This window comes from Myxine glutinosa, chromosome 8 (genome assembly GCF_964187855.1).
Source record: "Myxine glutinosa chromosome 8, kmMyxGlut1.1, whole genome shotgun sequence".
Lineage (NCBI taxonomy): Eukaryota > Metazoa > Chordata > Myxini > Myxiniformes > Myxinidae > Myxine > Myxine glutinosa.
In genome coordinates, this window is record NC_136268.1 from 86,129,836 (window position 1) to 86,154,259 (window position 24,424).

At 47.9% G+C, this 24,424-nt stretch overlaps 1 protein-coding gene and 1 long non-coding RNA gene across 2 annotated transcripts in view; one reads left to right on the forward strand and one right to left on the reverse strand.

Moving 5' to 3' along the window:
* The window catches only part of LOC137432671 (uncharacterized), a 243,816-nt gene that overhangs the window by 26,339 nt on the left and 193,053 nt on the right, over nt 1–24,424 (reverse strand). The gene's annotated exons all lie outside the window — the stretch shown is intronic.
* LOC137432664 (transmembrane protein 256 homolog) overlaps nt 18,864–24,424 on the forward strand; it is a 33,250-nt gene continuing 27,689 nt past the window's right edge. The window contains exon 1 of the mRNA XM_078783450.1: nt 18,864–19,082. Within this exon, the coding sequence (XP_078639576.1) occupies nt 18,998–19,082 (85 nt within the window). The 5' untranslated portion in view covers nt 18,864–18,997. The remainder of the gene's footprint in view (nt 19,083–24,424) is intronic.

Sequence of the window (24,424 nt, forward strand, 5' to 3'; positions counted from 1 at the left end):
AACCATCCATTTTCATCCCATTGACTTGGAAATTGAACAGCATTTGCACATCGAGTCACTAAAAAGGGAAACCAGCTAGTTTATGAGGTCAAAGGTAAACTCAAGGTCAAACTTCCAAAATCATCAATTTTCATCTGAAAAATCATACATTTTCATCAGATTGACTTGGAAATTTAACAACATTTGCATAGTGCCTCACTGAATTGGGAAACCAACTAATTTTTTTAGGTCAAAAGGTCATACGTCAACTCTAGGTCAAACTTCTAAAATCATCAATTTTCATCTGAAAAATCGTTACTTTTCATCTCAATGACCCGAGCTTTGCGCCATTATTGTGGTTGTTGTTGGTGTGGGTGCCGATGGCTCCTCCCCGTGCACCGGCGTTTCGCACATGCATGTGGTCTCTCGGGGACTGGGCCTTGAACCGAGCAGCGTTACCTGAATAAACCTCTGTGTGAGAACCTGACCTCTTCTTATTATTGGCGTGGTGGCAGCGGTTTTCCCTGCTTCTCGACACTCTGATACAAAGGGTCGTATCTTAACCAGGTCCGGCACATCTCCACAGCAGAAAAAAGGTTTTATTATCACGATCGCTAAATCATAACGTTCGCGAACGGTCACGATTGTCATATGAATATGTGAGCGGAGGTCGTGGCCTAGGCGCAGGAGCGGGGCTGGGGAGGCCGGATGAGGGATATGAGGCAGAGTGATGTTGCTTGCTGTGCTGTTCATTAAACTGGTCATCTCCTAAGTTGAGACTTGGATTCATCTTATTACATGGTGGCAGCGAAAGGCGAACCTACAAACCCGATTGGAACCCCATCTAGGGATTCGTAGCCAAGCTCACAATGGCGGACGCACCCATGATGCCACGCATGGATTGGACCAGCGCCAACCTTGGTGAAGCCTTCGAGCTATTCAGAAAGCGTATCCAGCTGTACTCTTCTGTGAAGGATGTAGCAGGTGACAAACAAGTCGACCACATTCTCCTGCTATCAGGTGAGGAAGGCCTGCGACGCTACAGTTCGTGGGGCCTTGAGAACGCCGAAGGCACAAGGCCTAACACCGTGACGCCAACAATTATTGTTTGGCAGCGTTTTTAAGCTGAGCTGAAACCCCAGGCAAATTACCGTGTGGCTCGTTTCTGCTTACAGCGATTTAAGCAGGACGAAGATGAAACTATGGACAATTTCATCTCCTGATGCCGCCAGCAAGCGACCAAATGCAAGTTCAAGACCCCCGAGGCAGACGAGCGCATAATAGAACAGCTCATTGCGGGGACGCCGTATCAGGAGCTACAGAAAGAGCTCCTCGCGAAGGATGACTCTCTCACGCTGGACCAAGCCCTGGAAATAAGTCGGGCACATGAGGCCTCTGTCACCCACATGCAGCAGTTTACCCAGACCCAGCAGACAAGCAATTTTGTCCACACAATTGGGTACCACCCAAAAGAGTGCCGTTTCTGTGGAAGACAGCGTCCACCCCAGCCCTGACACCAATGCCCAGCATGGTGCTCAACCTGTGAGGCATACGGAAAGCAAAACCACTGGAAGGCCGTCTGTCTCTCAAGAGCGAGGCAAGAACAAGGCTGGCAGACAACCCGCCCAGACACCAGGGGGCACAAATTCTTCGCCCGGAAGCCCATCCAACATGCAACGAGTAATGACGTAATTGGTATTCTGCAGCTGGTATTTTCAGAGTAGGGCATTCCAGAGACTCTCATGAGCGACAATGGAGGCCATTTTAGCAGCCGCGCTTTAAAAAAATTTGCTGAGGACTGGAGCTTCAACCTACATACTTCAAGCCCACACTACCCGCAATCAAACGGCTTCATAGAACGCCAAGTGCAAACCATAAAGAACACTCTACACAAAACAAAGCTCTCTGGTGCTGACCCACACATGGCCGTCCTCATTTTGAGGACCACGCCCATCGACAGCCACCTCGCATCACCTGCTGAGCTACTGAATCAAAGGAAAATGAAATCCAACCCCCACCAATGTGTCAAACATAGCACCGAATTGGGACGCAACCCTAGAGGTACTTGAACGTCGGCAAGCATCCCAAAAAGAATACTTTGACTGCCGGGCTGGCTCCGATCTTGGGCCACTTCAACTGGGCCAACGAGTTCGGGTTCTCGAGGAGGCTGGGCGGTCCCAGACTTGAGAACCAGCAATTGTGTCCACCACCCGCTCGGAGCCAAGGTAATCCTTTGTTTTCACTGACGTCACAGTTACCCATCTCGCATTGCGCGGCGGCCATTTTGATACCCAAGCTAATCTGTCCGTGTGCGCTGATATTGATTTGTTGCGTTGGTTTATGGTGAATGCGGATCGCAAAAAGTCTGTTTTATAAAGTAATTTTGTTTGTTTTGTCACGTTCATGTGGAGTGTGGTGCCATCTAGTTTATATTACGTATTGTTGCCCAACAAACACAGAACATTCGGTTTAAGTTTGCCGTGGACCAGTGAACTGGTGAACACCTGGGCAGTGGGTCAACCTGCAACCAACTACCTGTAGAACAGACTTGGAGTGTACGTAAGGATACGGTAGATCCAGGCTTGAGTATGGCTAGCAGTGCGAGTGCCAACCTTGGCTACCAAGAGACGCTCCCCCCGGACGTTCTTGTTCGTTACAAAGAGAAGATTTCTGTCATTGGGTGTGACCCTTATGGTCTATCAAATGATCAATTTGAGAAGAATGTGAGCAAGTGGCCTCAGGTGACCCACATCGACGTGATCAACTACCTGTTGTTCAGCAAATCGGCCTATACCAAAGATGAGTTGAAGAAGTATAAATCCCTCGAGGCATACAGGTTGTACCAAGATGGATGGGTGCGACAAATCCTACACAAAGAACTGAATGACGTCCACTTGATTCGATCCAAGGTATTAATATATTAAACAAACATGTATTTTTTAAAGCTGCTTGTGTTAATGTTATGGACCTGATTGATTAAGTGCCCTCCATTTGTTTCAAAACCACTGCAGTTTTAAGCTGTGCATGCATGTGTGCATACTTTGTCGACATGTGACGCACAGTGCGAAGTGAGTGCCGCCATGTGTGCTTTGTGCGTATGGCCATAAGTCATCACCTATATTTATCATGTAAGCAACGAATACATAGCACGTTCTTCACATGATAAAATCGAGATTCATTTTGACCGAGTTGATAAGAGTACATAACTTTAGAAAGTTTATTGGACAGTTTCAAATTCAATACTTTTATGTTCCAGGTTTCGCATTCCATGAAACATGTTCTTACTTACTGTTAACAAAATGCTCGGAGCAGACGGGTGTGCGATCCCACTGTGATTCTGTTTGGATGTCACTGCGATTGATGGCAGCCTTCCACAAACGCCGCCTCTCTTCACTTAAATTTCTTGTTTCCTCACCCTGATTCAGTAGAAGTTTGGGCGTTTTGTAAAACTTAACTCCTGGCCTAATGCCTGGCCTGTTTGAACAACGAAATACGCCGCAAATTGGCATGACTGGTCGTGAACAAAAACTATTTAATGTGAATCTGCTGACGACGTTGTTCGAGAGGGTATCAAAATGGCCGAGGTGTCCCAGGGTGCCCTGCGCGCGTGCTCCGATGACGTCACAAGAAAACAAGCAATACAAAGTCGTCACGGAAACAGGAAACATCCTGAGGCGGAATCGCCGCCACATCCGACCCGCTCAACAGTCCCAGCCAAGGCGCCGGAGCCCGAGATGTTCCAGATTCCCTCGGGGATACTGATGTTGACCGTGCCATTGCCAAGGGACAACTGGGTGCTGACGAGGAGCCACCATCATCTCCACATACCCAAGCGCCTTCCACACCACCAGCATCCCAAACTCGATCTGGTCGCATGGTCAGACGGCCTGTCAGGCTGGATATTTGATTCCTTGTGGTCTAGCTAAGGTAAATATGTGGGTGGATAGCCATCCTGAACTGCATTGCATTTCGCCAGGTAATACTGTGATTTTCCTTATCAGTTTAGAACAGTGTGTAGGCTTAGTGTAGTAGTTGTGCAAACGGCACTATGGCGGCTCTCCATCGTGCCCCGAAGCAATGGCAATTGACGAGAAATGAGACCATTACTATCTTCGAGAGTGGCGACAAAATCTGATGTATATTCTATCACTTGGCGAGGACTTTGCCTTCTTTCTCGGCGCCGATGTCAAGTGGCATAAGAAGACTGCTGAAACCCCGAACGGGGGTTTTACTAATGACCTGGCCAATGTCCCTGATGCTCAGCGCCGCTCTACTGCTCAGAAGAATGCCCACCTCGACCTCTTGCTCGGGCAGATGGCTAATTTTTGCCCAATCATCTCCCGCAACTCCATCATCAAGTCGTCGACGTCAGTAGCAGACGTCTGGCAGAAGATCAGACAACATTTTGGTTTTCATTCAACAGGCCCTCATTTTTTGGACTTGGCTAATATTAGGCTTGGGTCAGATGAATGCCCAGAAGTGTCACCACACAGGGGGTGGTGTTTTGTTAACTAGGTATGGTCTAAGGCGAGTTTCTCCCAGTATGTGATTGCCCCCTATGACCTTTTCCTACGTTTTTATAAATTGTAACAAGTGCATCCAATAAAAATCACGCTTCTAATAACAACAACAATAACAACAACCTGCCATTAAACAACAATAACCGACACCATGCCGACAGAAGCCAAACGTTCTCTATCGACAATTAACCCCACCCACATCCCGTGTAAGGAAAAAGGCCATGCCCGAAGTTCGTCATTGGTCAAGCAAGACCATGGGGCGATTCAACAGAGCTCGGCAATTGGACCGAGTGACGGTCGCTTTGTCTTGTGTGCGCCTGTAAAGATAACATTTTGGAGCTTTGTGGAGCCTTTGCCACGGTGAAGGAGGGAGTGTTGTTGGGCTGTGGGCTCATCAAGGATCTGGTGTCCGTGTGGCACGTGACAGTGGAGAACGAAAAGCGGCCGTCTTGGCTGCCTGCTTCGCACCTGGGCGTTTTCGGCGCCATTATTGGATTGTTTGCTGTGCGGGTGGCTGCACGGACTGCTGCGACCATCAAGCTCCCAGGTGCATTTTGGACCAGAGCTAAGTACTGGCCGATTCAACAAAACCTTTTATTTTTACTTCATCATTCCCCTGTTGTGTGGTTGTGTCTGAGTGGAGACGTCTCACATTAGGATTAATTTTACCTCAACATTCATTTTATTGCTGTGCTTTATTTCATTAAATTCATTATTGTGGTATTTTATTTGTTGTATTGTTGAATTTCTTTGTCGTGTTTGCATGTTTTGTGGGTTCGAGAATAAACCCGTGTGGCGGCCGCCTGAGGTAAGCTCTTTGGTTCCTTCACCCGCACACGACGGACCAACTGCCAGTTTCAGTTGTGTGCCTCGGAATTGAGGACCGACCGCCTATCCGTTCAAGGCTGGTGGCTGGTGTTCATCGGCTACAGACTTGACAGTATGCAAGTACGGTATACGTATATATGTGTATGTGTACATATATATATATATATATATATACATATATATATATATATATCATTATTAAATAAACGATATAAATGGATTCTGTGTAATTGTCAGCATTGTCACACCTCACCCCAACAGTCACCGCTCTCACACCTCATCGTCACCTTTCCCCCACTCCCACAGGTAAAGGTTTTACCCTCGAGTCTCCGCTCTGGCCCCGTTTCCTTGATGTAACGTTTCCTTTCCATTCCTCATAATGTCCTTTCCTTCCTGCAATGCTGAAGTCCAGTGCACAGCGTCCCCTGTCGTCCAACTTTCCCTCTCTCCATAGCCCGGAATGTTAGTTAATCCAATCATCACATTCCCATTTATTTCCAAGTAGGATTCATGCGTCCGTTGTAATCTGAGCTTGAAGAATATGTAGTGTATTGTAGCTGACAATTAAACGATGTCCTAAATTCAGTCCATGACTGATAACATTATACAGACTTGGCATTTAATATGGAATTTTTTTTTTCTTGACTTGGGTTTACTTTCTGAACTCGGTATATCAATCTGGTGAGTTTCTTTTACGCTTCGGTGATTTCTTTGTTAAAAGAACAGTCACTGATTGTCTGTCGCAGCAAGAAGTCAATAACAGGATTATATCACAGGTGGCGTGACAAAATGTACGGACAGGTACATTTGACGATTGGCTTCACAATCGGGTATATAAGGGTTGTTGCGTTCTGTATTAGTGGAAAACAACTGCTGCATGTCTACAAAAGTTATTGCCGCTTCCCCTGGAGATGGTCCGTCAACTCGACAATGCTGTTTGTCATTTCGTGGTGGCTTTACGAAAATCCGGCATGAAACAGCGTGCTATTGCTTGGCAGTATGGTATCACTCAAGGTCAGGTGTCAAAGATCCTGAAACGAAATGCTCAGAGGGGTGTCCCTACTCCAATACCGAGGCCAGGACGTCCCCGCAGAACCACAAGGAGGGATGATCGCCAGCTGCACCGGTTAGTCCGCAATGGCCGTACCAAGTCAGCTAATCGGCTTAGGGCTGAGTGGCAGTAACTGACAAATGTGCCTGTATCCAGAAGGCTAGTCAACCAACTACTGGTTCAAGCAGGCTATCGTGCCAGGCATCCCCTGAGAAAGCCACGTCTGACCAGACAACACCGCCAGCGCCGATTGCAGTTGGCCAGAGAGCACTGTCAATGGCAGCCAGGACACTGGAATCACGTGATCTTCAGTGACGAGTCTAGATTTCTGGTCTATCGTCAAGATGGCCGCGTCCGAGTGCGCAGACAAGTGCATGAAGCCTACAACGAAGATTGTATAGTGCCAAGAGTCTAAGCTGGAGGTGGTGGGGTGACCGTTTGGGCTGCTTTCATGGCGGGGCCAAAACTGACCTGTTTGTTCTGAATGGAAACCTGAACCAGTTCAAGCACAGGGCCATTCTGGAAGAAACATTGCTTCCATTTGTTCGTGCAGCCTTTCGAGGAAACTTTGTCTTCCAAGATGACAATGCACGGCCTCATCGTGCTCGCATGATCCAACACTTTCTTGCTGACCGTGGTGTAGAGCTTATGGAGTGGCCTGCCATGTCCCCGGATATGAATCCGATAGAGAACTTGTGGGCAGAATTAACGCGTCAAATCGACAACTTGGACCAGCAGCCTGCCTCTGTGCGTGAATTTCAGCAGACTATTGTAACTGCAGGGCAAGCGATTCCTGTCCAAACCTTGGCAAATCTCGTGAACAGCATGCCTAACGTGTACGTGCTCTCCTGAATGCTCGTGGGGGTTACACGAAGTACTGAACTGTAATTTTACTGTCCGTAATCCCAGTCGTAATTTAACTTTTGTTTTTGTTAAAAAAAATTTTGGCTAATGTGCAAAATAAAAAGAAACTTCTGGAAAACGTACAGAAGTTTAACACAGTACTGTCCATGAATTGAGTTCGATATCAGTTTACATCACTTTCAAGGATCAATTTATTTGCTTCGAAATGTCAAATGTGGTTTTTGTTTCTTTTGAAGGTCACATTAACAAAATCTAGAATAATTTCAACATAATTCCAATGAACTTTTGGTTCTAAGTCATCTTGGAAAGTAAGTTCACCCCCATAAAAAAAATATTCCATATTAAATGCCAAGTCTGTATATATGCGCATCGTTTTTTCTGTAGTGAAATTAGTTGTGAAATTGTGTCTTTAATAACGGGAATGGAATTGGGAGAAAACAAAACTGGCATTAAAGTCTCATTTGATTCAGAAACTCGAGATAAATCCAGAAATTTATATATCTTAAAAAAATCAATGAAAGTTCCTTTTAATGCGAATATTTATCCAGTTCAAAGTAACATTTAGCTAATTCACCAAAAAAGTGATTTCAGTGGATAATAGAGCATCACATCACATCACATCATATATCACATCACATATCAGAGTACATATCACATCACATATCATAACACATATCATAACACATATCGCATCGCATTATATTTCACATCACATATAACTAACTCACTTTGTATCATGTCTCACATCACATATCATATTATATATCATATCATATATCACATCCGGTGTGTACCGGTGTGTACCCTGGTTTAGAATAGGTACACCGTATCCCTGCGCATCGTAAGAGTGCAACTAAGTGTTGGCGTCAGGAAGGGCATCCGGCCATAAAACATTGCCTCAAACAGGGAACCATGATTGTCATGGGGCCCGCAAGGCGAACCCCCGCTCTAGCGGGGAAAATGGCCTTAAAACGATCATTCATATCACATCACACATCACATATATTATATATCATATTGTGGCGGACACGATGGCTCGCTGGCGCGGTGACATCATTCCGCGCACCAAGAGGGTGTCGGCCACGCCCGAGGGGTAGGCGTGGCCTCGGGATATACACGGGGCGCGCAGCCCCGAGCACGTCAGTGCTACAGTTTGAGCTTTACAATAAAGTCTCTTTTGACCTTACGCGTTGTGGCTTACCTTCCTTGGCAAACAAGTTGCGTGCGTAGCACCACGCTACAATATATCATATACCACTTATCACATATCATATTATATATCATATCATATATCACACCACATGTCACATATCATATTATATATCACATCATACATCATATCACATAATCATATCCCATATCATATAGTACATCACATATCATATATTACATCGCAATTCATATCACATCACATATCACATCACATCACACATCGTATCACTGATCATATCCCATATCATATAGTACATCACATATCATATTGTTGCGAATATGGAATTTGGCCTCCATATCCGCTTGTAAATATTCCCCTATTTCTCCAATACTCCCCAACTTTCCCCAATCCCCCATTCCCTAGTCCCATTGCATGTAAATAACACTCAGTAGAGCCGACCTTCCCCTTATTCCCCCATTAAATGTCGTGCCCAGGTCCACCGCACCACACGTAGACAACTTTCGGACATCTTGCTAGTTATTCTTAATCTATGTCAGTTAAGGACTCGTTTCCATTAATTCTGACTCTTCGTTGCACCAGAATGTGATTATATGGCATCAGTAGTGAGTTTAGGACCTTTCCCATACCTCCTTCCATCTTCTTCCCCAACAATTACAACAACAACAGAGGAGATGGCGGCGGCGCGGGGGAGGATGCGTCCTCACACCGGCTCGATTAGCGCCATTGACCACGCGCTCCACGGGGTTACCACGGAGGGGCTGGCTGTCAGCTCCTCCTCAAGGGCGGAGCCTGGTAACCCCCCGCACCCAATCAGAAGGGCGGACCGATTCCATCTGGGGCGGCGCTAACGAGCCGAGGGCGTGTCACTCCCCGCCGGATATACGTGGCGACTTAGCGGACGTAAAGAAGAGATGCGCCCCCAGCTGAAGAGAAAGAAGGACCTGCGCGCGCTGAGTCAGAGGCGCCCCGCCTGAGAAAGAACGTTGCCTGCGATCGCTGAGAGAGAAAGACCCGCCTGAGAAAGAACGTCCCCTCCGAGCGCTGTGACCTCCCCGCATCTTTGGACCGGACTGTACCCTGCTTTGAGCCAAGAGTGCACCTTGAGCCATCGATACCCGCTTTCCTGCCATCAACCCCCGTGTGAGTCAGCCTTGTCCCGTTTACCTGTCGTCTGTCCGGGGTTAATATAAGAGTGTGTCTAAGTGCCTGTCTTCCTGTGATATACCTCTAGCCCCTGTAATCTAACCTTTCCGTACGAATATAATTGAGAATCGAAACGTTGGTGTCTGTCATTATAATCCAGCCGTGTGTCTTCTTTTTCCTTATTGATCCAGCGTAGCGCGGCTCCGTCAACGTTCGAGTACAATCGGGTAATTTGTGCGGACACGACGGCCATTCCGCTCGGCCCACCTTAACATCAAAGTCGTGTCTGTAACAATTGGTTGTCAGGAGTTGGATTCGAACCTGGGACTAAATTTATTTAGCCCAAATTTTGGACACCAATTGTGTTAGTACTGTAACAATTGGTGTCGAGGAGTGAGATTCGGACCCGGGACTAAATTAGTTAGGCCCAAATTTTGGGAGGGAAAATCGATTCGGAGCGCGTACTGCGCTCGACAAAATCGATCCGGAGCGCGGTCCCGCGGTTACTGCGCTCGACGAAATTATAACAGCAAAATTTGGATTTGTGTTACGAAACTCGAATTTTGCAAGTCGCGCTATGGCGGATCAAGACGGCTGGGGTCCGGTAGGGGAGAGTGAAGCAGGGTCGGTCCAGGACCAAATTGAGACACGTGAGGAGAGCGAAACAGCGAGGGTAGCAAGCACGCAAAATGGCGCCTCGCTGGTCACCGCGCCGGCAACCGTGGCAGCGCCCCCGATGGATTTGAACTCGTTTTGGATACAAATGAAGGCCCTTATGGCCCAGAATAATGAAGAAATGGCAAACAGAATGGGGAACCGGATGGATGCTCAGGGTGAGCGATTGGAGGGCCAAATGGGGGCCAATAGCCAACGGTTAGAACAAAGAATGGGGTCCAATAGCGAGAAATTGAGGGAGGACATGGGGGCGCAGATCGGAGGGTTAGGGAGTAGAATAGAGGGATTAGACAATAGATTAGGGGAAATACAGGAGGGGTTAACGGGGGTAGAAAACAGAATGGCCGCTCAAGAGAATCAGATAGAGGGAGTGAAAAATGGGTTAGAGGGGTTAGAAAACAGGATGGAAGGCAAATTGAGGGACATGAGGGACCAAGCGGAAAGGGAAGTTAACCAAATGGGGCAGCAGATAGAGGGGGTCAGAATGGGGGTAGAAACCAAACTGGATGCTCACAGGGAGGAAATGGAGCAGATGAGGGTGGCATCTGGGCAGGAGATGCAAGTGATGGGAGAAGAGATCAGAGGAGGAGTGAGTGAGGAGGTCGGAGGAGTGCGCGAGGAGGTGAGGCACTGTAAGGAGCACATGGAGAAGGAGGTGAGAAAGGGGACTGTAAAATTGCAAGGGGGCATAGAGGACCTGACGCAGGAGGTGGAGCAGCTGACGGTGGGACAAACGGAGTTAGTGGAGCAGGTTCAAAGGAACACTGCGGTATTAGGAGGTTTAAAAGCGACACAAAACGACATAAAAAACGACTTGATAGCGACAAAGAGGGAATGTCAGATGGTACGTGAGGGACTGACAACGAGGTTGGACGAGGTGATAGAGGTAATGGAGACGAAGGACCGGCAGGTGAGGACGCACCTGGAAACGGTCAAGGTAGCCTTAGAGGATGAGCTTGAGGAGACGTACCGGGGAATAAAAGAGGTGAAGCACAAATTAGAAGAAGTGGAAGAAGGGATGAGCGAAATTAAGAAGCGACGGAGAGGGGATAAGAAAGAAATAAAAGAGGAGATAAAAGAATTGGTCCAAAGTCTGTGTTTGGATCGTGATGATGTGCTCATTAACCGGATGAGGGATTCGCAGGTGATGGAGGAGAAGCGAAGAGGAAGAGGACCCGGTGTAAGTGGTGACCAATATGGTCGTGCGTATGATGCGCCAGGGGATTTAAGAAGCTTGGGGGTCGAGATAGACCCGGGTGTTCGTGAGAGGCCGTTGGTGAAGTGTGCGACAGGTCTGGTGTGCGAAAAAGGAGGTGTGCAAGAAAGTCCGACTCTGGGATGTGTGAGGAAAAAGTGCGTGCCAAGGAGTGAGGGTGCTGGCGAGAGTGAGTCGGTCGTAGCGCGTGTGCGAGGGAGCACGTGGAAGCGCGGTGTGGTGAGTGTTACAGAGGGTGTGACGGGAGAGTGTGCGCGAGAAAGGTGTGTGACGGACAGGTGCATGAGGAAAGAGTGCGCTGTCAGAAGTAAGGAAGAGTGTCCACCTGTGGTGAGTGTTACAGAGGGTGTGACGGGAGAGTGTGCGCGAGAAAGGTGTGTGACGGACAGGTGCATGAGGAAAGAGTGCGCTGTCAGAAGTAAGGAAGAGTGTCCACCTGTGGTGAGTGTTACAGAGGGTGTAACGGGAGAGTGTGCGCGAGAAAGGTGTGTGACGGACAGGTGCATGGGGAAAGAGTGCGCTGTCAAGAGTAAGGGTGAGTGCGCTGTCAGGAATGGAGGTGAAAGTAGTGAGAGTGACATGGAGCGTGAGTTAGTTGTGACAGGTGAGCGAGGATGTACACCTGGGATGGAAGGATGCACACCTGGAATGGTAGAGCGTGAGTGGGAATGCACGCTGGAGTTGGTGGTGAGGCACGTGGTTGGGTGTGCGAATGAGGGCACACCTGTGATTGTCACAGAGGAGGTGACCGAGGAGGGGGTGCGAAGCGGTGTATTGGTGAGGTGTGCGAGCAACGAATGTGTGCCAAAGTGTTCGGTGGTCAGGTGTGTGACCAAGGCTGTGAGTGGAATGGGTGTACCTGGGTGTGTAAGGAAAGGTACGAGGAGCATGGGCACGGCTGGATGTGTGAGCAAGGAACGGGCTGCGGGATGTAAGCGTCCAGGTGAAGCATCGATGTTAGACGGGGTAGAGTTTAGAACGACTTATAGCCGAATCGGGCCCTCGGTGCGTGCTGGGCCTCGCTTTGAACGGCCGCGTCCGTGCTCCACTAGGCGGAGCGGGCAGCCCGATAGGAAGGGTCGTTATGGCGACCACGTTTTGGTGAGACGTGCCGGCAGGTCTAGATCGGGGCATTGGATGGCTCCACGCCGAGGTGGTGTGTGGGATCTCGGCACGGGTAAGCCCCCGTCCCTGCACCGAGTGCCGGACGCATCCAGCCGCTGGCACAAAACAACCAGCATCCATTGCTTGGCTTTACGAAGCCGGGCTTTGGACAGGGATTGGCGCACCGAGAGGTATTAGTGAGTCGACTGGGTGATGAGGTTAGTGTTTTGGACCCAAAATTGGAGAAAAACAAAATTTGATGATTGGCAAGGGATTGGCAGTAGTGATTGGCAGATGATGGGCAGTGATTGGCAAATTTTTAATTTGTTGAAATTTGATGTGCGAAATTGGTAGTGAGAGACCCCCGATGTGGTGGGATGGCAAATCCACCATCCTTCCCATGTGGGGGCAAAGGAGCTATAGCTTATGGGGTGTATGGCAGTGAAAACTGGCCCGGGTGGGTTAGGATATTGTGTGTAGGGATCTAGAAGATGACATTAGGTAACGTTAAGTTTAGTTAGTGACTGATACCTGTAGTGGGGACGCAGGTAGATTAGTATGGATGATAATGACGTGGGAGCGCAATAGTTTAAAGGGACGACTGGGAAGCGCAAGTTTCAGAAGGGAGTAGTTAGCTGAGATGATGCTGTGTGTGTGAGAATTGAACAGGTGTGATTGCACAGGTGTGCAACTGGACAGGTGTGTGGAGCAGTGTATGAGAAGTGAGTGTTGTGGATCAGCGCGAATGCGCTTGGGGAGAGAAGGGTGCAGGTGGCACCAGGTGTGAGAGCACAGGTGTGCAAATACAGGTGTGTGGAGAGAGTTGGAGTAAGTGGTACGGAGTGGTGTGCATGGTGTGAAGGTGTGAATGGGGGAAGAGTGGACCCCCATCACGGATACCCGGGGCGGGTAGTGTAAGTGTTAGGTAGAGGGTACAGGTAAATTGTGGTTGGATATTGGCACTTGTGGTGCGGTTGCAGAATGGTGTTGTGAATGGGTGCATTAGTGTTGTGGAAATGGCTGGGCGTGTAGCCTGTTAGTGCGTGTAGTTGGTTGGGCACTCCACCACTGTGAGGATGTCGGCCAGGTGAGGCCGCAGGTGGGCTCTGGGAGCCGGTAGAGTTGTGGATGGGGCCCGAGGATCCGGAGGACGGACCCGGGTAGCCCAGTGCCAGAGAGGGCACCGAGTGGGGAGAGTGCCAGAGGGCCTTCCCCAGGTAGTTAGGTTAGGGAAAGGAGCAGGTAAGCTCGGAGGCAACTGCAGTGGTGGAGGTGTGCAGGTGGGTAGACCCACTGGGAGAGGTACACGCCGCAGCCCAGAAATTGTGCGAGGGCACCGGGAGATGAATCGGGGGAGTGAGACCCCAAATTGAAGAGCACCACAGTTTGGCCAATGGGAATTGGTTTTTAGAACCCATAGTGTAAGAGGGCCAATGGTTTGGCCGGAGGAAGACCCCGGGTAGTGTAAAGTTGTTAAAGTCATTTAGGAAATAGTTAGGATTGAAGAACCTGTCGCACCATACGCAGCCACTTACCTGTGGTGATGATGATGACTCCACACCTGTGTTTTCTTTGTTTTGTGCAGGAAATGAGAATTGCGGTGTGGATTGGTGAGACGCATCACGACGTGGATGAGACATTGGGGTGATTCCATCTCTCCCTCCCTAGGAGGGACTGATGATGAATTGGTAATGGCAAATTTTGATGTTGAGTTGAAAATGGCAAATTTTGATGAGAGTTGAAAATGGCAAATTTGATTGGTTAGGAGGGAGAGAAGACGAATTTGGTATATGGGAGGAACGGGGAAGACAGTAGGGATGTTTGTTGATTTGTAAAGTAGATGTTTATGGGTAGTGTTGTGTTGTGTGGATACAGTAAGGGGTAAGGGAGGGGCCATGTAGGTTACCTGGTGGGGGGGGGGGCGTACGATAGGAACGTACCTGTCTCACCTGGTTCCCATGTGCCCCCAGTGTGCATTACCTTATATTGCGTGCACTTTTGCGCCCTTACCACCTTACTCACTTGTTTCTTCTTTTGTCTCCCACCTCCGAGGATCTGGCTTTGGGGTAGAGAGAGAGGAGAGAGAGGTGCTGGCTACGCAGTTGTGGGCCTGCACTTTCGCTGTTCGCTGCCTGGATCGGTACACCATATGGACCGCAATGTTTGTGGCCACCCACAATGGACCGCAGTTCGTTTGCGGCCAAGCACCACCCGTTGATGGACCTATGGGTCAACGTGGCACCTATGCCATAAAGGTGAACCACTGTTAATTAACACCACTGAAGGCCACACGAAGAGCAAGAGACACCTGCAGGGTTAGGGGTTGTCGAATTTATTTTTATTCCAATGAACAATGGTGACTGCACCGATTGGTGGTGGGGTGGTGCTTTTGATGCTCGGGAAGGGTGCTCTGCACGTTATTAAAGGCCGTCGGCCACAGAGCACTCGTGGGTTGGTGTATCGATGTTGGCAAGCGCGCTCTCTCTATGCATAACATCTGCATGTGTTCCTCCAAAAACAGGTCCTGGATCGTAGTGTAAATAGCAGCGTAGTCGTGTAAATAATGCTCCCTACCGGCTGTATGTTTAGTTTGAGGATTCTTTCCGGATTCGGTTATCCTGTGGGTGTGTTTCTGTGAGGAGAAGGGTGCAACGTCGCAGGGGGACATATTTACTCATTTGTGAATATCTGTAAAACTGTCGCACTCAGGGTAGAGTTAATAGTAGAGGGAACTACATTGCGTGCCACACTAAAGTAGGTAAAAATTTATCGGGTCGGGACGCCCCGAGGGTAGAGAAGGGTGCAATGTTGCGAATATGGAATTTGGCCTCCATATCCGCTTGTAAATATTCCCCTATTTCTCCAATACTCCCCAACTTTCCCCAATCCCCCATTCCCTAGTCCCATTGCATGTAAATAACACTCAGTAGAGCCGACCTTCCCCTTATTCCCCCATTAAATGTCGTGCCCAGGTCCACCGCACCACACGTAGACAACTTTCGGACATCTTGCTAGTTATTCTTAATCTATGTCAGTTAAGGACTCGTTTCCATTAATTCTGACTCTTCGTTGCACCAGAATGTGATTATATGGCATCAGTAGTGAGTTTAGGACCTTTCCCATACCTCCTTCCATCTTCTTCCCCAACAATTACAACAACAACAGAGGAGATGGCGGCGGCGCGGGGGAGGATGCGTCCTCACACCGGCTCGATTAGCGCCATTGACCACGCGCTCCACGGGGTTACCACGGAGGGGCTGGCTGTCAGCTCCTCCTCAAGGGCGGAGCCTGGTAACCCCCCGCACCCAATCAGAAGGGCGGACCGATTCCATCTGGGGCGGCGCTAACGAGCCGAGGGCGTGTCACTCCCCGCCGGATATACGTGGCGACTTAGCGGACGTAAAGAAGAGATGCGCCCCCAGCTGAAGAGAAAGAAGGACCTGCGCGCGCTGAGTCAGAGGCGCCCCGCCTGAGAAAGAACGTTGCCTGCGATCGCTGAGAGAGAAAGACCCGCCTGAGAAAGAACGTCCCCTCCGAGCGCTGTGACCTCCCCGCATCTTTGGACCGGACTGTACCCTGCTTTGAGCCAAGAGTGCACCTTGAGCCATCGATACCCGCTTTCCTGCCATCAACCCCCGTGTGAGTCAGCCTTGTCCCGTTTACCTGTCGTCTGTCCGGGGTTAATATAAGAGTGTGTCTAAGTGCCTGTCTTCCTGTGATATACCTCTAGCCCCTGTAATCTAACCTTTCCGTACGAATATAATTGAGAATCGAAACGTTGGTGTCTGTCATTATAATCCAGCCGTGTGTCTTCTTTTTCCTTATTGATCCAGCGTAGCGCGGCTCCGTCAACGTTCGAGTACAATCGGGTAATTTGTGCGGACACGACGGCCATTCCGCTCGGCCCACCTTAACATCAAAGTCGTGTCTGTAACAATATATTACATCGCAATTCATATCACATCACATATCACATCACATATCACATCACATATCACATCACTTCACACATCGTATCACTGATCATATCCCATATCATATAGTACATCACATATCATATATTACATCGCAATTCATATCACATCACATCACATATCACATCACACATCGTATCACTGATCATATCCCATATCATATAGTACTTGCCAAAGGTGGGCGGTCCGCTTCGAAAGTCCGCTTATCCGCTTATCCGCTGCAGCGGACTAACGTTTTCGAAGCGGATAAGCGAATCGGAACAACCCCCGGAAACCGAAGCGGATAAGCGTAAGCGGACTACCGAAAAATTAAAGCGCATCGCGATTCGCCAAATCAGCTGTTAGCCTGAGCCGTTACTCTTGAATTGTGAATATTTATTTAAGTGAATAATAAGTGAAACCCTAACAACTCGGCTCTCGCCCAATCTCTTCCCGCTCGAGTTTCGTGATGCTTGGGTAACTATTTCTCAGGCATAACACGCCGCTCCCGAGCTCTGCCTCGGTCGAGCGCGTGTTCAGCTACGGGTCGGACATCCTCAGGCCTAAGAGGTCGGCCCTGGCTGCACCGAACTTCGAGGCCCTCGTCTTCATGAAGGGCAACCTCCAAATCCTCAAGAAGGCCCACGAGGTGGAGGAGGAAGACGAGGACTAGTCAACAGACTGCTAGTCTGTTGACTAGTAGACTCTCTTGTCAAAGAAAGGACGGGCAAATTGATTTTTCTTCAATGTAACTTGCATATATTAAAATTATATTTAAATTAACTGTAGAGTAGAGTAGAGTCGAGTGGAAAACTTAATTTCAATAAATTTTGAATAAATTTTATTTAAATAAAAATGTATATTTTTGATCTTAAAAGCTTTGTTTGTCTTTGTAGTAGTTAGAAATGGCTATTTAGGCTTAAAAAGCATTAAATTCCCTTTAGAAACGTCAAAAATCGCTTTTAAAACGTCGAAGCGCTTTTAAAAAATCGAATCGAAGCGGATAAGCGGTAAGCGGACTTAAAATTTTCCGAATCGCGCCCACCTTTAAGTACATCACATATCATATATCACATCACAATTCATATCACACATCACACATATCACATCGCATACTGTACAATATCCTCCATGAGTATTGGAACAGTGAAGTCAAATTTGTGACTATTGCTATATACTTCAGTACTGGTATTATAGATTTGTTATTAAAAGATGAATATGAGGCAAGAGTGCAGAAGGTCACGTAGAGGGAACAACAGGAATAGTCCGGCAGCCCATATTGGGCCATCTCAGATTCAGAGATTTGATTTTTGCAAGATTTGCAGATTTTGCAGATTTGCAAGCTGAGATTGCAACGCCAGGGACGGCCGACTCCTTCCTGCGAGCTGCCCACGTCACCCGCACAAGAAGAGCTCATCGAATCACTGCAGGGGCACTGCACATCCTGCAACACCGTGCGTATGAACGCCACTGTATGACATATGCTGATGATGCAGAAGACCTGCCTGAGTTCGAAGACTGGTGTCACCAGAGAGGAGAAGACATTCCCCACTTTCAGTACTGGGCAACTGTGCTGGAACTAGAGATGTTGGTACTGGTCTACGTGCGTTCTCTGCGGCAGGCTTCATTCACGATGTACCTCGATGCCCTGACGGAACTGGTCCCATCGTTCCATGCCTTAGACCACACACACTATGCCAGGTGGGTCCCTGTTCACCTGAGGGACATGGTTGTACTCCCAATGAAGCACCCAGATGTAGCCAGATAATTCAGGGCTGGCAACTTCACTGTACAGAAGACGAAGAAGGTGTTCTCTTCGATCCCAATCGAATCGAAATCTTGCAAAAATCTAATCTCTGAATCTGAGATGGCCCAATATCCAGATCTTTTCATAATATGATAATCTACTAGTGTGCCAAATTTGGTGCTTTCCTCACAAAATGCACAATTGTTATGCTAAGTTGCCCCACAAGAAGGAGAAATGTCACGGAAGGAAATCAATCGAATAAGATGGGAATGGATAGTTCACATATTACGTACGGACACTGTATGGTGAATGACACCATAGCGTTATTTTTGTTTAAACTTTCCTTATATTTTGCTGTATGTGTAATTAGCAATAAATCAACTGAAAGATGCACTGCAATCGAAAAGTCCCTCTGTTGTGCTAACGCTAAATTAGGAGTATATTCATGAAGAGTTTTAGCTTGGCTTGTAAGTTTTCCCTTCGTTTTTTTTTTCAAAACGATTCAAATTCATTCGAAAAGTGAACAGGATGCAAAGGGTATTAAAATCCCTAATGTGGAAAACTGATAAACGGAATTAGAACAAAAACAACCCATCATGAAGCTATTGATAATTGTATATACATGTTTCGACAATATACTTTTGCAATAGATTGTTATCAATTGATTTCACATCGGTGGTAGATTTTCTGGAGTTTGGACGCGCTCCTCGGGTCTACTGTACAACCTCTCGTGTGTGAAAGATATGGCTGAGGACGCCAAGTTGTTCTTACAGGTTGCGGGCGTCTCCGGGGCGCTGGCTGTGGGGCTGGGAGCGTACGGCGCGCACGGTCAGTTTAAATTGTAGTGTTGTGTGTTTGGGGTGGGATTAGGGGTGAGAGAACAACGGGATCGGCACGTGGCGAGAAGGATGGGGATTGTTGTGGAGGTAGGGATTGATTGATGGGTACCGTAGGTAGATAAGGATTGGGTGGGTTGGAAGGAATAGGGATGGTTAGGTGGGGTTAGGAAAGGACCGGTATAGATATGGATAGATGGTGAATATAGATAGCGAAGGGTAGGTAGGTAGGTGGTGTAACTGTAAGGATGGGAGGGGGTGGGTGGGTGGTGTAAGGATGGGAGGGGTGGATAGGTGGTGTAAGGATGTGAGGGGTGGGTAGGTAGGTAGGTGGGTAGTGTAAGGATGGGAGGGGCTGGGTGGGTAGTGTAAGGATGGGAGGGGCTGGGTGGGTAGTGTAAGGATGGGAGGGGCTGGGTGGGTAGTGTAAGGATGGGAGGGGCTGGGTGGGTAGTGTAAGGATGGGAGGGGTGGGTGGGTAGTGTAAGGATGGGAGGGGTGGGTGGGTAGTGTAAGGATGGGAGGGGCTGGGTGGGTAGTGTAAGGATGGGAGGGGTGGGTGGGTAGTGTAAGGATGGGAGGGGTGGGTGGGTAGTGTAAGGATGGAAGGGGTGGGTGGGTGGTGTAAGGATGGGAGGGGGTGGGTAGGTTGTGGTAATGATGGAATTGCTTGCTTAGGTGGTAGTAAGGGTGGGGTTGGGTGGATAGGTGGTGGTAAGGATGCGACTGGGTGGATAGGTGGTGGTAAGGGTGGGATTGGGTGGATAGGTGGTGGTTAGGATGGGTAGGTGGTGCTAAGGGTGGGATTGGATGGATAGGTGGTGGTTAGGATGGGTAGGGGTAGGGGTGGGATTGGGTGGATAGGTGGTGGTTAGGATGGGTAGGTGATGCTAAGGGTGGTATTGGGTGGATAGGTGGTGGTAAGGGTGGGATTGGGTGGAAAGGTGGTGTTAAGGATGGGATTGGATGGATAGGTTGTAGTAAGGATTGGAGTGGTTCATTGGATAGGTGGTGGTAAGGATGGGTTGGGTATGTGTTGCAATTGCGGTGAAGTGTGGGAGAGATTTTGAGGATTTGTGGAGGAGGTTCTTGCAGCAAAAGTATTTTTAGTATTCAAATGGGATTTTGTCTTTTCCAAAGGAATGGCGCAATCTGGTTGTTAAATGCGCTTCTTTTTTCTTTCTTTCTTTTTTTAGCTTCTGAACTGTATTCTGTTTGGATTGTTGTGAATGTTTATTATTTGGAAGATATAATTTTCAAACGTGATGTTTTTTTACTTTTGTGCAAACTGCACGACTTCTCAATACATTATGTAAAATCTATTCGATGCTTTGCATATTACAAATGCTTTTCATTGCAAAGATATTTGTAAAGAATCAATGAACCCTGACTGCAGACTGCATTACATTATTTACTTTATAACTGGCAAAAGGAAGCTCTTTGCCTGATTAAATGAAATAACTATCATTAAAGAAACGTATCTTTTGCAAAGTTTTCTAAATTGCCAAAACTTGAGTACCAACCTTATTACAACAAGATAACTTCTTGGAAAGCAATTATTACCTCCACCACCGAAGATGGGCGGAGGATATGTTTTCACCCCTATCTGTTTGTCCGTCTGTCTGTCTGTGAACAGGATATCTCAAAAAGTTGTGGATGGATTCGGATGAAATTTGGTGGAGTGTTGGACAAGGACAAAATGATTAGATTTTGTTGAAGATCTAAGAATTTTTAAGTGATTCTTCACCATTGAGTGATGGGGCCAAAAATGATATATAGTACGATATTTCTAAAAGTTGTCGATGAGTTATGACAAAACTTGGTGGGTGAGTTGGGTGTGTGACAAGAACAAGCTGATTATATTTTAGTTCAGGTCCGAATCAGGATCTGGCCTATCAATGGGATTAAAACATAAACTGTTCAGCCTGGCAGAGGTACACTACATGGCCAAAAGTATGTGGGCACCCCTTCTTATTTGTGGGTTTGGCTGTTTCAGCCACTCCCATTGCTGACAGGTATATATAATCAAGCACACATCCATGCAATCTCCATATAATAGACAAACATTGGCAGTAGAATGGGCAGTACTGAAGAGCTCGGTGACTTTCAAAGTGACACGTTGTTGGCATAGGATGCCACCTTACCAACAAGTCAGTTCGTCAAATTTCTGCCCTGCTAGAGCTTCCCCTGGTCAACTGTAAGTGCTGTTATGGTGAAGTGGTAATGTCTCGGAGCAACAACAGCTCAGACGTGAAGTGGTAGGCCACTCAAGCTCACAGAACGGGACCGCCGAGTGCTGAAGCACGTAGTGCATAAAAGTAGTCTGTCCTCAGTTACAACACTCACTGCCGAGTTCCAAACTGCCTCTGGAAGCAACGTCAGCACAACAACTGTTCGTTGGGAGCTTCATGAAATGGGTTTCCATGGCTGAGCAGCCGCACACAAGCCTAAGATCACCATGCGCAATGCCAAGCGTCGCCTGGAATGGTGTAAAGCTTGCCGCCATTGGACTCTGGTGCAGTGGAAACACGTTGTCTGGAGTGATTAATCACGCTTCACCATCTCGCAATCCGACGGACGAATCTGGGTTTGGTGGATGCCAGGAGATTGCTCCTTGCCCAAATGCATAGTGCCAACTGTAAAGTGTGGTGTAGGAGGAATAATAGTCTGGGGCTGTTTTTCATCAGTTGGGCTAAGCCCCTTAGTTCCAGTGAAGGGAAATCGTAACGCTACATCATACAGTGACATTCTAGATGATTGTGTGCTTCCAACTTTGTGGCAACAGTTTGGGGAAGGCCCTTTCCTGTTTCAGCATGGCAATGCCCCCGTGCACAAAGCGAGGTCCATCCAGAAATGGTTTGTTGAGATCAGTGTGGAAAAACTTGACTGGCCTGAACAGAGCCCAGACCTCAACCCCATCGAACACCTTTGGGATGCATTGGAATGCCGACTGCGAGCCAAGCCTAATCGCCCAACATCAGTGCCTTACCGACTAATGCTCCTGTGGCTGAACGGAAGCAAATCCCCACAACAATGTTCCAACATCTAGTGGAAAGCCTTCCCAGAAGAGTGGAGGCTGTTCTCGCAGCAAAGGGTGGACCAACTCCATATTAATTCCCATGATTTTGGAATGAGATGTTTGATGAGCACATACGGGTGTCCATATACTTTTGGTTATGTCGTGTGTGTGTGTGTGTGTGTGTGTGTGTGTGTGTGTGTGTGTGGGTGTGTGTGTGTGTGTGTGTGTGTGTGTGTGTGTGTGTGTGTGTGTGTGTGTGTGTGTGTGTGTGTGTGTGTGTGTGTGTGTGTGTGTGTGTGTGTGTGTGTGTGTGTGTGTGTGTGTGTGTGTTAGTGTGTTAGTGTTTCATTGATTTATTCAGATCCCTGCCTCCTAACTATATTCCAACTTGAACATGATCTTGGAAAATAATGTTGCGATTCTGGGAACTGGCTATGAAGGTGGGCAATTGCACCCAACATAAAGGTCCCTTCGTTAGTTATCTCAATAGTATAAGGCTAGAGTATCCCCTTCCCTTTGTTCATTGGGTTGATCGTGATAGAATGTGTTGAGGTTTGTTGATAGAATGTGAGGGTTCGAGAGGTCCCACCTCCCCCCCCCCCCCCCCCCCCTTCAATGTATTTTTTTTGTTGTTGCTGGTGAGGGTTAGAGAGGATTTCCTCGTGGTAATTGTGAACTCGGACTTCGTGGTGTGCGCTGTGCAATGCAGGCGCTAGCTCATTAGCATATCGCACCAAAAGCTAGTTTGAATCGCACGCCAAGAATAAACTATCACCTTTTTAACCATACCACAACCTTCCTTTAGATGCCACAACCACCACATAACTTTTATAATTTGTCAGTACAGCAAACATTTTCATTTACACTTGCTTTTATTTGCACTGTAGTTTACATTGCATTAATTAAGACATTATACACGCTGTGGCGTTGCTCCAAAACCCAACAACATCACAATGGAATAACCCCTGACTTCACCTCAACCACCCAGCTTACCTGCATTCATCTAACCACATCACTGCCATGCGCCACTGGCTTGGGAGCGTGAGAGGAAAGGCGCAAGGAATGGCGACGGTAATGGACAAACTCTCACTTTTCAAACCTTGTTGAAACACCCGAACAATGACGTGATAATTGGCTATTGGCTTCTGGTTTACACCTAATCTGCTCTGTTCACTCATACAAACAATTGGAGGTCGTGGCATTCACCCCTGCACCTGTAACATGTTCAAAGAATGAGCCCATGTTAATCGAGGAGAACCGTCGTGTGGCACAGTTGGAAGGCGGAGTGAGCCCAAGTCGTGAGAGATACCTCGCATAGGTGGAGCTAACTCCCGGGAGAGCGAGGATGCACCAATCGGCATCATATTCATAGCGAGGGTCATTTTTGGTCCGCTTTTAGTCCCCGCCCTTGCTAGGCGATCATAAAATAGCTGCGAGCGCGTCTTGCGGCTGCTGTGATTTTGGCTTCGGTGCTCGTCTAGTCCTTTGCTCAGTTTGAGTTGCTTCAAGGGTGAACGAACGGGGCCCGAGAGGTGATGCTCTTGTTTGGTGGGTTGGACCTGGGAGCCGGAGCATTGGGCAGATGGAACAGACGCCATGTGGAGTGCACGTTAGGGCTGAGCCAAGCCCATGCATGCACTCTCTTAGAACTTTCCACATTAAGGTGTCTCATACGTTCTTTTTCTTTCCTTTCTCTGAATCATTCTACTTGAACTCTGGAGTAACAATGATTATAAAGAGTATCAACAAATAGCGGCTTTGCCATGGCCATACTCCTCCAGAGTGGAGAGTGGCTTTGCCATGGCCATACCTCCTCTTCACAGGTTCCTCTCGCACCACAGTCCCCACAACACCTTGACAATTACACGTCTTAGATCCCCTCAGTATTCCTCCTTTTAACCCCCGCCCTTAACGTGTCGGATGCGGAGGCATGACGGCCTCACCCGCTGAGCCAAGAAGCTGATATCCCCCATCTTTTCGCTATCTTTCTGTTCTTATCTCCCTTCCGTGGCGTGGATGTCTGATCAGGTACCCATGTATTGTATTTAGCCGGTAGGTAAGGCATAGGGATAAGTTCTGCACCTCGTCCGTTTTGCTTTACTATAAATTGCTGCACTCAATCGCTTGTGACTGTCATTCTTTTGTGCATTATCCTTGTATCACCCCCGTTTTGATTCACTTTGATTTCCCTTTTTGTACATTAAAGTCCTGGAGTCCCACCCCTCCCCCCACATGACCCCGCATTTCACATTACACTTTTGGTTTGTAAATAATAAATGCTCTTCTTGTTGAACTCATTTTCTGACCTGTCTGTA